Consider the following 13586-nt stretch of genomic DNA (forward strand, 5'->3'; position numbering starts at 1 on the left):
AGAGTGCTTTGCTTCGGGATTTGAGGCTTTTATTGCGACTGGGAACTGGTTACGTGCTAGGAGGAAACTTATGGATGCGCGACACGTGGCACTGGTGTTATTAGAAGTGATGGGACATGTGGTCGATAAAACTCGGACTCCGAGACCGGCCCAACGGCCTCTGACTAGTTTTGCTTCCCTGAATGGTTGCCACGTCATCAAGTAACATTTTTTTGATAACTTATCTCTGTTTTTGGGGATAATTAGGCGGATTAGTGATTAAACTAATCGATCGTGGATTAATCAAAGGATTATTTGACCGTGTCACTATCCTCAACAGTGAAGAGCAAAACATGCACCATAATTGGGATCTCATTTAGTATAATTTTAGTGGGATTAAGTGGGGTCCACGTGGCACGGGGTTTATTGTCATGGATGAGACTTGGACAAGTGGCTTGGGGTTGAAGGGGTTAAGTCAACTTCAACACATTTTAGGACTTGTAAAAGTTGTAATGCCCTCTCTCTCATATTAAAATAGAAACGTGGTGAAGATAAGATGAAGAAGCATTTTGAGCATTTGCAAATAAATGGGATTTAAGTAGACACGTGGTGAGTAGACTTTACCTATATATTTTCAAATGAAAAGCATGATGCTATTTGATTTTAAATGCGTGCACGAGAGAGAGAGAGAGAGATAGAGAACCAACTCCAGAATTAATTAAAATGTAGCTCTAACAATATAGCATCAATAATTGGAGGCCAATTAAGGCTCTATAAGAAGAGACCTTGACTGAAAAAGAAGAAAAAAAAAGATGGGAACGAATTACTGTAGTCATTAACCTGTGAACGAATAACAACCAAAGAAAAAGATGGGAGATACTTGATGGGAGAACATGGAGGCCCAAATTAATTAATTGGGTATTTAACCAGACTACACGGAGGCCTAAATTAATTAGGGACCCCCAATGGTAGTTAGGGGTCGGCTTTAGACATTTATGTTTGATAATCATACAATTATCAGATAATATCATTACGGCAAAATTCTTTTTTTTTTTACTTTATATATATATTAAAATGTTATAAAATTAACTAGTTAGTAAGTTAATATAAAATTAATTATTTTTTTAAACTTACTACATAATGTAATTTCATAATTTAGACAATTTATTTTTTAGATCCTGTTTAAAAAATCATTTAGTCATACCTAAACGAACTAAGCTCCACTGCAGCCCCATAAAAGGAAAATTGCAAACACTAGCAGTAGAAGACAAAAGGGAATAAGTAACGTTTTTGTTTTCACTTAAAAAATTACTTTTTCCTTATTTTAATGAATTAAATTGTCTATTTTTTATGTAATCTTAGAGTTAGTTGAGTTGTGTTAATTAGTATGTGCGTAGATAATTTATTGTTTTATACATGAATACTAGCAGTCTTTTATATATCATTCTAATTACCTTTTACGTTTCTTCTTAAATTTCAAATATATTTCTTGGTATTCCAAAGAAGTTAAGAAACGTGGTCCAAAGTAGCCTTGTTTGGCTCGAAAAAACTATAGCTTTCAAATGGTACCACCAATGGCTAGATCAACGACCCACTGCAGGCCCATCCTTATAACTGGGCAAGATACCACTAACCCTCTAAATCTTGACATTAAGGCTGAACTCAAAAGTTCTTTTAGTTGATCAGTGCTTACAGATTGGTAGCTTAATTAATTAATATGATTACTTAAATTGTTATTGTGATATATATCTATATATATATATTTTACTTTTGGATGCTGCCTTCATTATAGTGTAGCTTAAAATTAGTTCTTCAAGACTTCAAGTTTATCTTATAACTTAGGCACCTGCATTGATATATTAGCAGTCTCATGGGTAACAAGTACTTGTCACAACTGCAAAGTATAACAGAATTTCCCCAAACCCACTCATTCCCACCCATTAAGTAAATTAATAAAGAATGCCTCATTGAGAAATGAGTAATCTACTACCAGTCCACCTACTAAAAAACAGAGGCTGAGCATAAATGGTATGTTCTGACCCAAAAAAAAAGAAGCATGAATGGTGTGGTCTGAGTCTTCTGACAAAAAAAAGAGCATGAATGATTGAATGGTGTGTATTCAAAACAACGATATACAAAGAAAATACATAAACGGTAACTCAAACTTTTGTTCAATAAAAACTCATTCATTAAAATTAAATATTGACAAGAAAAAAAATCGCACTTTGTTACTCACACATGTACGAATTTGCAGATTATAGGAAACAGACCAAAAAATTGGTTATAACACCCACTTGTTAATAAAATAGATTCCATCCTAATTTTTTTCATTAGTAAATTTACTATATACTTTACATAACCAATGAAGAGAGAAATTGTGAATACTAATCGCGTGAAACTAGATAAATTTGAGTTAGATCTAACAAAACTAAGGCCAACATAACTTATTATAGAGGATCCTAATCCTATACTAAAAACTCAATTAAAATTCAGTCAAACAAAGTCAGCATTCCCACATTATCAACTCTCCTTGTTCTTGTTATGGGTTATTGAGATTAGAACTCCAAATTTTTAATTTTTGATAGACATATCGAAGTGGATGTTGGTAAACGTTTATTGTGATTGTATATTACGAGTACAACTCCAATGTTTTACTTTTCATACCCATATAGCTGGTCTTAAGTAATGAATCTTGTGGTAGCTTAACGCCAGTTTAGCAGTGAATTTATTGTCTTGGCTCATTTTCAGGTGGTATTGTTACTGTGCCAAGCCTGTCCTCACTTCAGCTTATTTTCACTTCACCACTTAAATTGAGTTAATTTGACATCTTAATTTCGATAGGTTTGATTACTTCTTGTTCAGTAGGACCCAACTCCAACAGCAAACATCAATGACCAATGTACCTCATCATACAAAAATGGAAGAAAATTGGGAATTTTGGATTTCATATCCTAACAAAATCCAAATAGCAAAAAAATATATTTGCAATATTTCAATTTTTTTATAAATAGGAAAACACACAGAAAGACGTCAGGGTTGGAGGAAGGTGGGTTTAGATCGGGTTTGGGTAAGGGGCCAAAAAAAGCAAGATCGGGTTGGGGTTGGGGTTGGGGGCAGATGGGTACTTTAATTTTCTTTATAAATGAATAAATAAAAATACTTTTTAATTAATTAATTACAGTTTAACAATTTTTTAATGGGGTGGTGAGCAAATTTGCTCTTCAGATTTTTCATCACCCCAGCACATTCAAGAAAACCTGTTATAAATATTTAGCAATGCTCTTAAATAAAGGAGATAATAGTCTTAACACACCACACAATTCATTACATAACCAACTATATGGGGTATCAAAATTAAAACATGGGGCGTTCTCAATAAACCAGAAAACTGAAAGTCAGGAAAGGAAACTAACAAGAAAATAAAATGACAAAATCAAAACAAGATCTAAGCCCGCTAAAATGTATTGGAGTTTGGAGTTCTCAATACATTGGCGTCTACTTCATTCCTCCTCATCTTCATCGCCATCGCCACCAGCTGCCTTCTTAGCAGCTGCCTTCTGGTTCCTTCTCTTCACCCTTCCAGGGCGACCACCTCCAAGGGGACTTGTGAGGGAGAAATCAATGTGCTTCTGGGAATCAACCCTCACCATGAAAGACGGGATGTTGACCACCTGCCTCCCAACCCTGATAAGGAAAATTAGTGAATAAAACAATAAACACTATCAGCATCAACAATAAACGCACTATCAGCTTCAACAATAAACACACTATCAGCTTCAATATTAAACACACTATCAGCATCGACAATAATCTTATTACATAACATGCAAGGATTGTCATGAGCTTTTCTGCAATAAACTTATTACACATCTCTCTAAAACACTGCACCATGTAGCAGATACATGTCACAACTGCAGAAATATGGCACATCCCACCCACCACAGAAAGTAAATAAATAACAAATAAAAATATCTTAGCATGCCTCATTCAGAAGTGAATGAGGCATGCTACCAATAAGTAACTGTACCTGATTAGGACATTGCAACCATTAAAGCGCAATTAACAATCAACAACATTGAACAAGTTAAGAGCTGCTAACAATTGATAAAGAATGAAAACAAAGACCACATAATAAGAAACTATGAGAACAAACAAGGATTATACCTGATGTGCCTTTGCCTAATGAGCACCCTGGCGTGATGAATGGACTTGGCCATACCAGTTTTGAACACAAGGGTTTGAAGCCGACGCTCAAGGAAATTCTCCACAGTCAATGCCAAGACATAATCAAGCTTGTTCTGGCTCTCATCCAGAAGCCCATACCTGTTCATTCTGCGCAGAAGAGCCTCACCTTCAAAAATTCGTCGTGGATTTTTCTCATCAAGAGTGAGAAGTTCCCTCGCAGCATTACGGATGCGGCTCAGTGCATACTGAACTCTCCACAACTCACGCTTGCACCGAAGCCCATATTCTCCTACGAGCTTCAGTTCAGCATCCAAACGTTCCTTCTCATAAGGTCGACGTGGTTTCTTGAAAGTTTTCCCATCTGATACAACCCATTATATGCATCAAATTTTTTGATAAAAGTCATTCATTTCTATAAAATAATGACAAGAACAAAAATCTTAATTTGAAACTTAATTTTTCATACTCAACCATCTACAAATTTTCAGATTATAAGAAACAGACTAAAATGGATAACAACTATAACAGATTATTAAAGCAGATTCCATTCATAACTCATTTCCAATAGTAAATTTAATACACACTTTAATCACCCACCTAAGAATTTTATACTAAACACTGTGATTTCTGACTTTTTTCCCTTTCCAAACGACAAAAGCTATAGAAGCAAAATAGTTGACAACAAAATTGGGAATGCTAAATTCGTGAAACTAGAAAAGCTTGACTTAGATACAACAAAAATGAGACCAACATTATTTATTTTAGAGGGTCGGTACAATACCAAAAACTCAATCAAATTGATTGAAAATATAACAACAAAAAATTTGAGCAAATAAAAAAAATAAGAGTTTAATACTCTTTTTAAGACAATGGGAACACAGATCCCTGGAGCATTTTCAGGGGATGTTTAGTTTACTAATAATAAAATGGTGAAATCAGAAGGTAGAGACCAACAACGTTTCCGATTGGAATAGTAAAACGAAGCAATTTCAAAACCCTAATCGAACGATTTCAAACACATTTTAACAGCTCACTCAAAACCCTAATTGTTCTACACATATAAGATACAGAGAGAGAGAGAGAGAGAGAGAGAGATAGGGCTTACAGTTGCGGTAGAAGCTAACGTGCACCATGGCTCGGTCAGCCTTGGGTCAGATCCAGGCAAGGGTTTGAAAGCTGCCGAGTTGTGAGGTGAGAGAGTGAAACAAAGTGGACAACGTTTTGCTATATATGCGAAGTTTCAAACCCTAAAACGGCTAAACCCTAGTCACAGGATGAGCGTAATGACCAGTTTACCCCTCAGTTGTCCAGGTCTACGACTGGGCTGGGCTTCAACGTAGAAAGCCCATGCCTTTGATTGGGTTCGGCCCATTTGGGCGCCTCTACCCCTTCTGGACTTTTGGTCCAACTAAATCAAGTAATGTCCACCCCCTTAAACAAGTTTTAATCTTTATAACAAGATAAATTAATTTCATGTATGCTAGTGAAAAATTTAATGAAAGATTGGATTTCTTTTGGTCATAAATTCATAATGAACGTTTGGATTCAAATCCTTCAATTTTTTTTGGGCTCAAGGTATTTAAAATTTTATTTTGTATATTTGTTTGGGTACAAATTTTATTTTGTTTATTAAAATTAAATAACTTATTTTTCTTGCAGTATTTTTGTTTTTTGTATTTGTTTTTATTGAATGGTGGTGTGAGCTTATTAAACTACCTCTAGATTAAAAAAAAATTATTGAGTATAACCGATATACTTTTTTTATATTATACTTCTTTTAACTTCCAAGGATAAAGCTATTTGTATATAGCATGTGACCGGGGATATAGGTAGGGGTGGACATAACCCAATGCAACCCGACCAACCCAACCAAAATGGGTTGGGTTGGTTCAGTTTCTAACACCCAATTTAGAGAGGTTGGCTTATAACATGACCAATTCGACCTCAAATGGGTTGGTTAGCAGGTTGAGGTTCCAAATAACTGATCAAACTCGACCCAACCCGACCAAAATAAATAAATAAATTAAATTAAATATTCACATGTCTAGTTTCTCATCTCACCTTATTTAGAATGGTCAAAGGCTCAAACCAATGAGAACTCATCTCACCTTCCCTAGCTAGTTTCATGGCCTATGTTCTTTAATATCATAATAAGTTAATATTAATCTTTCACATGGTTTTATTCTTTAATATATTAATATTAATGTTTCACATATATAGTTTTCTTGTTTTACATGTGATTGTAATTGTTCCACTGTAAAAGCAGACATGCACTGAATTGGGTTCATATGTAGAAAATAGAGACATTAATTTTATAACTTAAAGTGAGTTTCATTCATTTCTAATTTGGGCCTAAATTTTAATTGTATTTTGAGACATGCCCAAACCGACCAACCCAACTCGAATTTAATTGGTTTGGTTTGGTTTGAAAAATCACCAACCCGAAGGCATTGGTTTGGTCTACGATTTGAGGGCTAAACCGAACCAAACCGACTCGTGTCCACCCTTAGTTATAGGTAAATTATAAATTTTATCTCTATACCCTTTATTTTTCTTGTAAAGTAACAAACTATAAAATTAGTATGATAAAAGTAAATAAATTAGTGTGAGAAAGATTGAACAAAAGTGATGCAAAGGAGGGTTATAAAGTAAGTTATGGGGATTAGTTAAAGTGGTGAGGGTGGTTAGGATAATGAGTTAGGATGATGAGAAGGGATTTGTTCCCTCAAATAAAATTATAAGAATAAAATTTTAGGGATTCTAAATTTGTGTATTAAATTTGGATATTAATATTTTACTTGTCGTAATTTATGAGTCTTAGGATTTGATTAGAGTTCAATTTTTCTACCAAAATAGAAGAAAAAGAGATAACTCATCCTATTAACAAAATTTCCTATAAAAAAAAGAACACCAATAAGGAATCATTTAGATTATTATGCGGCAATGTATCGATTATGCAAAATAATTTTTCCAAGAGGAGGTGGGGGTGGAGGTTGGGTGGTATTTGTCTCAATGCTTTCAAATCAACAAGAGCTAAAAAAAAGAAAAAAGTGTATTATGGAAAAATAATAATGAAAGGACTTAGAAGAGTGATTTATTAATATTAGGTCAAATGACACTTTTGATCCTTATACTTTCACGAAATTTTTATTTTAGTTATGTATTTTTATTTTTGGCAATTTTGATTAAATACTTTTTATATGATAGCAATTAAGTATAAATACTTAACATCGTTTAAATTGTTGGCGAAAAATTTGATATGGAAGCACGTGCTTCGCACATGAGTGACATTTCAAATATTTGAGTTTACTTAGAAGCCTATTTAAGTCATTTCTCGTTATTTAACATATTTAGTTTGACGTTAAAACTTGTTATTTTTCTTTACTAGTTGTGTATGAGAGCGGATTTGAGCTTATATAGGCATCCATATAGAGTAAGATGTCTGAAATATCACTCACGTGCAATGCACTTCGATTTTTCATTATTAATTTAAACGAGATTAATAATTTTGACTTAATTATTATTGTATTGAAATTTGAAAATACATGATTAAAAGAATATGACCAAAGTGCAAATTTAGTGTCATTTGGCCTTAATATTATTTAAAGAATTAAAATACAGGCGTGGACGTTTCTCTCTCTCTCTCTCTCTCTCTCTCTCTCTCTCTCTCTCTCTCTCTCTCTATCCTTGTCTCCGCCATCATCATCCTCAATTTCTCCTTTATTTACCCGCTATTTCACTCCCCTCTGCAATCGAAAACCCTAATTTCTTCAATTTCTTCAGCTCAAACCCCTTAAAACTCCAAAACCTCTTTCTCATGCTCTTGTTTCGTTGCTCATCTGCTCAATTCGGGTCAACAGCTAGGGTTTGCTTGACGAACCCAAATCATCCAATCTCAATCGGGTTTTAGGGTAGTTCGATTCAAACTGAGGATTGGATTTAAGGCTCGTGGTAAGTGAAATTTGAGGAGATGAGTGCTCAGAAGAAGAGAAACTTCCAAATTGAGGCTTTCAAGCACCGGGTCGTGGTTGATCCGAAATACGCAGAGAAGACATGGAAGATCCTGGAGCACGCGATTCACGAAATTTATAATCACAACGCAAGCGGGCTTAGCTTCGAAGAGCTTTATAGGTTTGCTACTCTTAGCTTACATGTAACACAAAAACACACGCACATATGTATAATCTATTATTGGGTATTGAAAGTTTTATACTAATTTGGAGGTCACTTTCTTTTTGGGTGTCTTGGAAATGTGTAGATAACCTTATTTCTGAGCATTATTAGGCTTTAATGGGTCTGCCCCAGTTATAGTTTGTAGTCTGATTCTCTTACTGTCGGACTATTTTGGATTTTTTGTTATGCATGTTTGCTTTTTCACCTTTGTGATTTTCCATTATCCATCTTGTGGATTATATGCTGATTTAGGTCTAACTGATGTCTGATGGTCTTTTTCATCCCTTTGTTAACTTTAAATTTGTTGCCTATTGCCCATTAGTAGGTGAGAGGGTAGTGTGGGCGCTTATAGTTGGAAAGTGCATGATTCTAGGCTATCTAAAGAGTGGGAATATCTTAGAGAGTGTAGGCATAGACGATCGGGATTGGAGTTGATTGCTATGGTACTAGGAGATCTTTGTATCATCTCTAGGCCGCATCCTTTCTATTTTGTCCATATCTGTTTGCTCTAGACTTTGGGTTATTCATGCTTGAGAATATTGCTATTGTCTCATCTATTTCCTTCCATTGCATTGATTGTTATCTCTCACCCATTTTTCTTTCTGAACTTTCATCTTATTCTCTTTCTTCACTTGGGTGAGTTTCCTGTCATTTTTCTGTTTATCTGTTCTTGTTGTAGTTATATAAGGGTTTTTCATTTTCATAATTTTGGAATGGTCCTGACCCATATGTTGGTCAGGACAAATTTGGACCTTATTTTCTGCCCTTTTTGCAAGGCCTATAGTTTTCATACCTTGACATGATTTCGATATCTTGAGAGAGCTTTGCAGAGTAAGAGTGTTACTTATTGAGGAGGGAGGATTCTCTCTCTCTCTCTTTCTCACCCAGTTACTAACACACACATAATATATATTTTCCTTTTCCACAATCTCTCAGTGAGCTTCTACTTATTTTTGATATAGTAACCATGTGGGGTGAGTGGGAAACTAGAGCAGATGAATTTTAAAAAATGAGCATATTTGAGAAAGAAAAAACAAACAAAGATTATTTATAAGTTTGTGCAACTCATGGGCGACCTAATAGCCTGACCACTCGTCCCAAATGGTAGGTGCCCTTATACTTTGAGGCTTAATTGTCAAAATTCTCATGTTTGATGTTAGAGGCTTAGAGCCAATGATTTAACTAAGAAAAAGTTTTACCTTGTGTGTCTTGTCCAATGGGTTATGAGTTATATTACTATCTAAATTTTAGCCATTTATCTGATGTCTTTCTATTCTGTGTTCATACTAACAAAATCTTGTGATTATAATTTTAAAACTTTGGAGTTCATAGCTGACTGTCGTAATCAAGTCAGCTTGTTTGCAAGGGAGAATGTGCTTGGAATTCATTTTCAACAATTTATTATATCTAATTGTTGCAAGTTAACTTGCAAGTGCTTTGGGTCTTGCTTTATAATTACTGTTTCTTTCACATCTTGAAACATTACTCTTCTGATGTTTAACCATCTGTCATGCATTCAGGAATGCTTACAACATGGTGCTGCACAAATTTGGGGAGAAACTCTACTCTGGTCTGGTGAAAACCATGACTTATCATTTAAAAGAAATATCTCAATCGATTGAAGTTACTCAGGGAGAGTTGTTTTTGGAAGAGCTGAACAGGAAATGGGGGGATCATAACAAGGCGTTGCAGATGATTCGAGACATATTGATGTACATGGATAGGACTTTCATTCCAAGCACCCACAAAACCCCTGTTCATGAGCTTGGGTTGAACCTGTGGAGGGATGTTGTCATCCACTCTAGAAAAACCCAGTCTAGGCTTTTGGATACGCTTCTTGAGCTAGTGCATAGAGAAAGAAGTGGTGAAGTAATTAACAGAGGATTAATGAGGAATATCATAAAAATGTTAATGGACTTGGGCTCTTCTGTTTACCAAGAAGACTTTGAGAAGCATTTTCTTGAGGTTTCAGCTGATTTTTACCGCTGTGAGTCTCAAGAGTTCATAGAGTCATGTGATTGCGGGAACTATTTAAAGAAGGCTGAGAGACGCCTAAATGAAGAAATGGAGAGAGTGTCCCATTATTTGGATACTAGAAGTGAAGCTAAGATAACTAATGTGGTGGAAAAGGAGATGATTGAAAATCACATGAACAGACTAGTTCATATGGAGAGCTCAGGTTTAGTTAATATGCTTGTGGATGACAAATATGAGGACTTGGGAAGAATGTATACCTTATTTCGCAGGGTGCAGAATGGACTTGTATTAGTAAGAGATGTCATGACTTCTTACATCAGAGATACTGGTAAGCAGCTAGTTACTGACCCAGAAAGGTTAAGGGATCCTGTAGACTTCGTACAACGTCTCCTGGATTTGAAGGATAAATATGACAAAATTATCAGTTCGGCATTTAACAATGACAAAACATTCCAGAATGCTTTAAATTCCTCTTTTGAATACTTCATTAATTTGAATGCCCGGTCCCCTGAATTTATTTCTCTGTTTGTGGATGACAATCTTCGGAAAGGGCTAAGGGGGGTTAGTGAGGAGGATGTAGAGGTTGTACTGGACAAGGTCATGATGCTTTTCCGTTATCTTCAAGAGAAAGATGTGTTTGAAAAGTATTACAAGCAACACTTGGCAAAGAGGCTTCTTTCTGGGAAAACTGTTTCTGATGATGCAGAAAGAAGTCTGATTGTTAAGCTCAAAACAGAGTGTGGATATCAATTTACTTCTAAATTGGAGGGTATGTTCACTGATATGAAGACCTCTCATGATACAATGCAGGGTTTCTACTCAACAGTTGGTCCTCAGTTAGGTGATAGCCCAACGCTAGCAGTCCAGGTCCTCACGACAGGTTCATGGCCTACTCAGCCAAGTGCCACATGCAACCTTCCAGCAGAAATTTTGTGGGTATGTGAGAAGTTTAAGAGTTATTATCTTGGCACCCATACTGGGCGTAGATTGTCCTGGCAAACGAATATGGGCACTGCTGATTTGAAAATGAATTTTGGAAAGGGCCAGAAGCATGAGCTTAATGTTTCCACGTACCAGATGTGTGTGCTGATGCTATTCAACAATGCTGACCGGTTGACCTATAAGGAAATTGAGCAGGCTACAGAGATACCAGCTTCTGACTTGAAGAGGTGCCTGCAGTCTCTGGCGTGTGTTAAGGGAAAGAATGTTCTTCGGAAGGAGCCTATGAGCAAGGACATAGCTGAGGATGATGCCTTCTTCTTTAATGACAAGTTCACAAGCAAGTTCTTCAAGGTAAAGATAGGTACTGTGGTTGCACAAAGGGAATCTGAACCAGAAACTCAAGAAACCCGGCAGAGAGTAGAGGAAGACAGGAAGCCCCAGATTGAGGCAGCAATTGTGAGGATCATGAAGTCAAGGAGGGTACTGGATCACAATAATATTGTTGCTGAGGTCACGAAACAGCTGCAAGCGCGATTCTTGCCCAACCCTGTTGTAATAAAGAAACGGATCGAGTCCCTCATTGAGCGGGAGTTCTTGGAGAGGGATAAAACAGATAGAAAATTGTACAGGTACCTTGCTTGAAGAAACACTATGGTTGGTTTATTTTATCATGGCATTTGGCACAAGCATTCACGATTTATCCTACATTTGGTTAGTTGGAATATTGTTCTTGAATCGTAACAGGCTTTGGGTGGGTTCCAATGGAGTTCAATGAATGCCTCTTTGTTGCTTTAAGTCTTTTCTCTCTTTTATTAAACTTTTCAGAGTGGGATGACTGAAATGTATTGGAAGGAATCAATCTGCCTCGTACGTATGTCTAATTTTGATACCCAGTATTTAAACCCCAATGACAATGCAGGGTTTATAAAACTTAATTGTCAGGACTTCGTTTCACAAACGTTGGGGCCTACATGGGCTTGGTTTTAACTTTTAAGCTTGGCTCGTGAAGCTTTGAAGTTTATAGAATAGAATTACTTGGAAACTAGTTGAAGTATTTGGCTGGGTTACGCCTGGGTCAGGTCGCATGGTCATGTTTTTTTTCAGTTTTCTTGAATTCTTGACTGGGTGAGGTCGCATTCTTGGTTTTTTCACTTAATTTTTTTTAAAAAAATTTTATTTATAAGTAAATGGGAACTTTCAAAATAGGGGAATAGTGAATAATATATCAATCATCAATGTAATTAGACTGGAATTCTCGATTATCATGATAATCAGCTGCCAAACTTTTATCTTCCTAATTGCAATTTTATTATATTAAATCTTTCTTTGATTAATTGACAAAGTATGAAGGATCCCAGCAAACATTCAGTGCACAGCTCAACACCAGCTGAAGCTAGAAGCCAACTAAAACGACATAGAGACCAGCATTGACTAAAAGACTACAAAATACAGAAAATTGAAAACTCTGAAGATCACCAGTATAAACAAACACAATACATACACCAACCACATCAGAGCCTTTAGATCAAAACACTTCATGGAAACCCAAAATTGGGTATAGTTTTCTCTGATCTTGTCGGGTTAATCCATGTTCAAATATGTTGTTATCTGTACTTGGTGTTCAGATGTAGTATGAGGGGTTTTTTTTTTTGGCAATTAGTTGTAGCTGAAACAGTTTCTTTCCTCTGATAAAATGAATATTATTGCAATTATTCTCTGTTGGCAAATGGTAATTTCACCAACAAATTCTTTATTTTTCTTTTCATGGATCATAAATATTCATTCCAAGAAAAAGAAACTGATTCAGCTAAGAACAATTTAAGAAAAATACTGCACAAACTGAAAAAAAGATTAGAAGCCTCGTACAACAGTTGAACACCAACTATTTACAAATAACGGATTTGAAGCTTTTTTGGGAGTGAACTCTAGAAGTTGGAGATGAGATGTTGGAGGAAACCAAATAAATTGCGTGATAATTCTTATGCCAATTTGTTTGGTGCCCTCCAACCCTCAAATACGACTTTTAAATGGAAAAATAATGTTGAATTCAGGATTAAATGCCAGGATGAGATGGTGGAGGGAATCAAACAAATTGTGTAATCAATCTGATGCCAATTTGTTTGGTTACCTCCAACATCACATAGGGCTTTTAAATGGAGATATAACATTGACTTCGGGTTTAAATGTCGGAGATAAGATATTGGAGGAAATTAAACAAATTATGAAGTTCCCATTGAGAGATTAATTTGTTTAGTTACCTCCAATTCTCATTTATGGCTTTTAAAACAGTAATGAAGAATTTATAATTTAGAGATTGAAGGTGAGATATT

General features: G+C 35.6%; 2 protein-coding genes across 2 annotated transcripts; one reads left to right on the plus strand and one right to left on the minus strand.

Annotated features, from left to right (window-relative positions):
* Nucleotides 1–3261: 3261 nt before the first annotated feature.
* LOC147277038 (Ribosomal protein S4) lies at nt 3262–5389 on the minus strand. Its single transcript, XM_086253634.1, has 3 exons — nt 5270–5389; nt 4144–4525; nt 3262–3663 (listed from the first exon to the last, which is right to left on the minus strand). The coding sequence occupies exons 1-3, from the start codon at nt 5295–5297 to the stop codon at nt 3480–3482; spliced, it is 594 nt and encodes a 197-aa protein (XP_086109760.1). The 5' UTR covers nt 5298–5389; the 3' UTR covers nt 3262–3479.
* Nucleotides 5390–7831: 2442 nt separating this feature from the next.
* On the plus strand, nt 7832–12123 carry LOC147277039 (cullin-3A-like). Its single transcript, XM_086255324.1, has 2 exons — nt 7832–8295; nt 9858–12123. The coding sequence occupies exons 1-2, from the start codon at nt 8135–8137 to the stop codon at nt 11896–11898; spliced, it is 2202 nt and encodes a 733-aa protein (XP_086111450.1). The 5' UTR covers nt 7832–8134; the 3' UTR covers nt 11899–12123.
* The last annotated feature ends 1463 nt before the right edge of the window (nt 12124–13586 follow it).

The sequence above is a fragment of the Dryas octopetala genome, chromosome 8 (genome assembly GCF_963921425.1).
Source record: "Dryas octopetala chromosome 8, drDryOcto1.1, whole genome shotgun sequence".
In the NCBI taxonomy this organism is placed as follows: Eukaryota; Viridiplantae; Streptophyta; class Magnoliopsida; order Rosales; family Rosaceae; genus Dryas; species Dryas octopetala.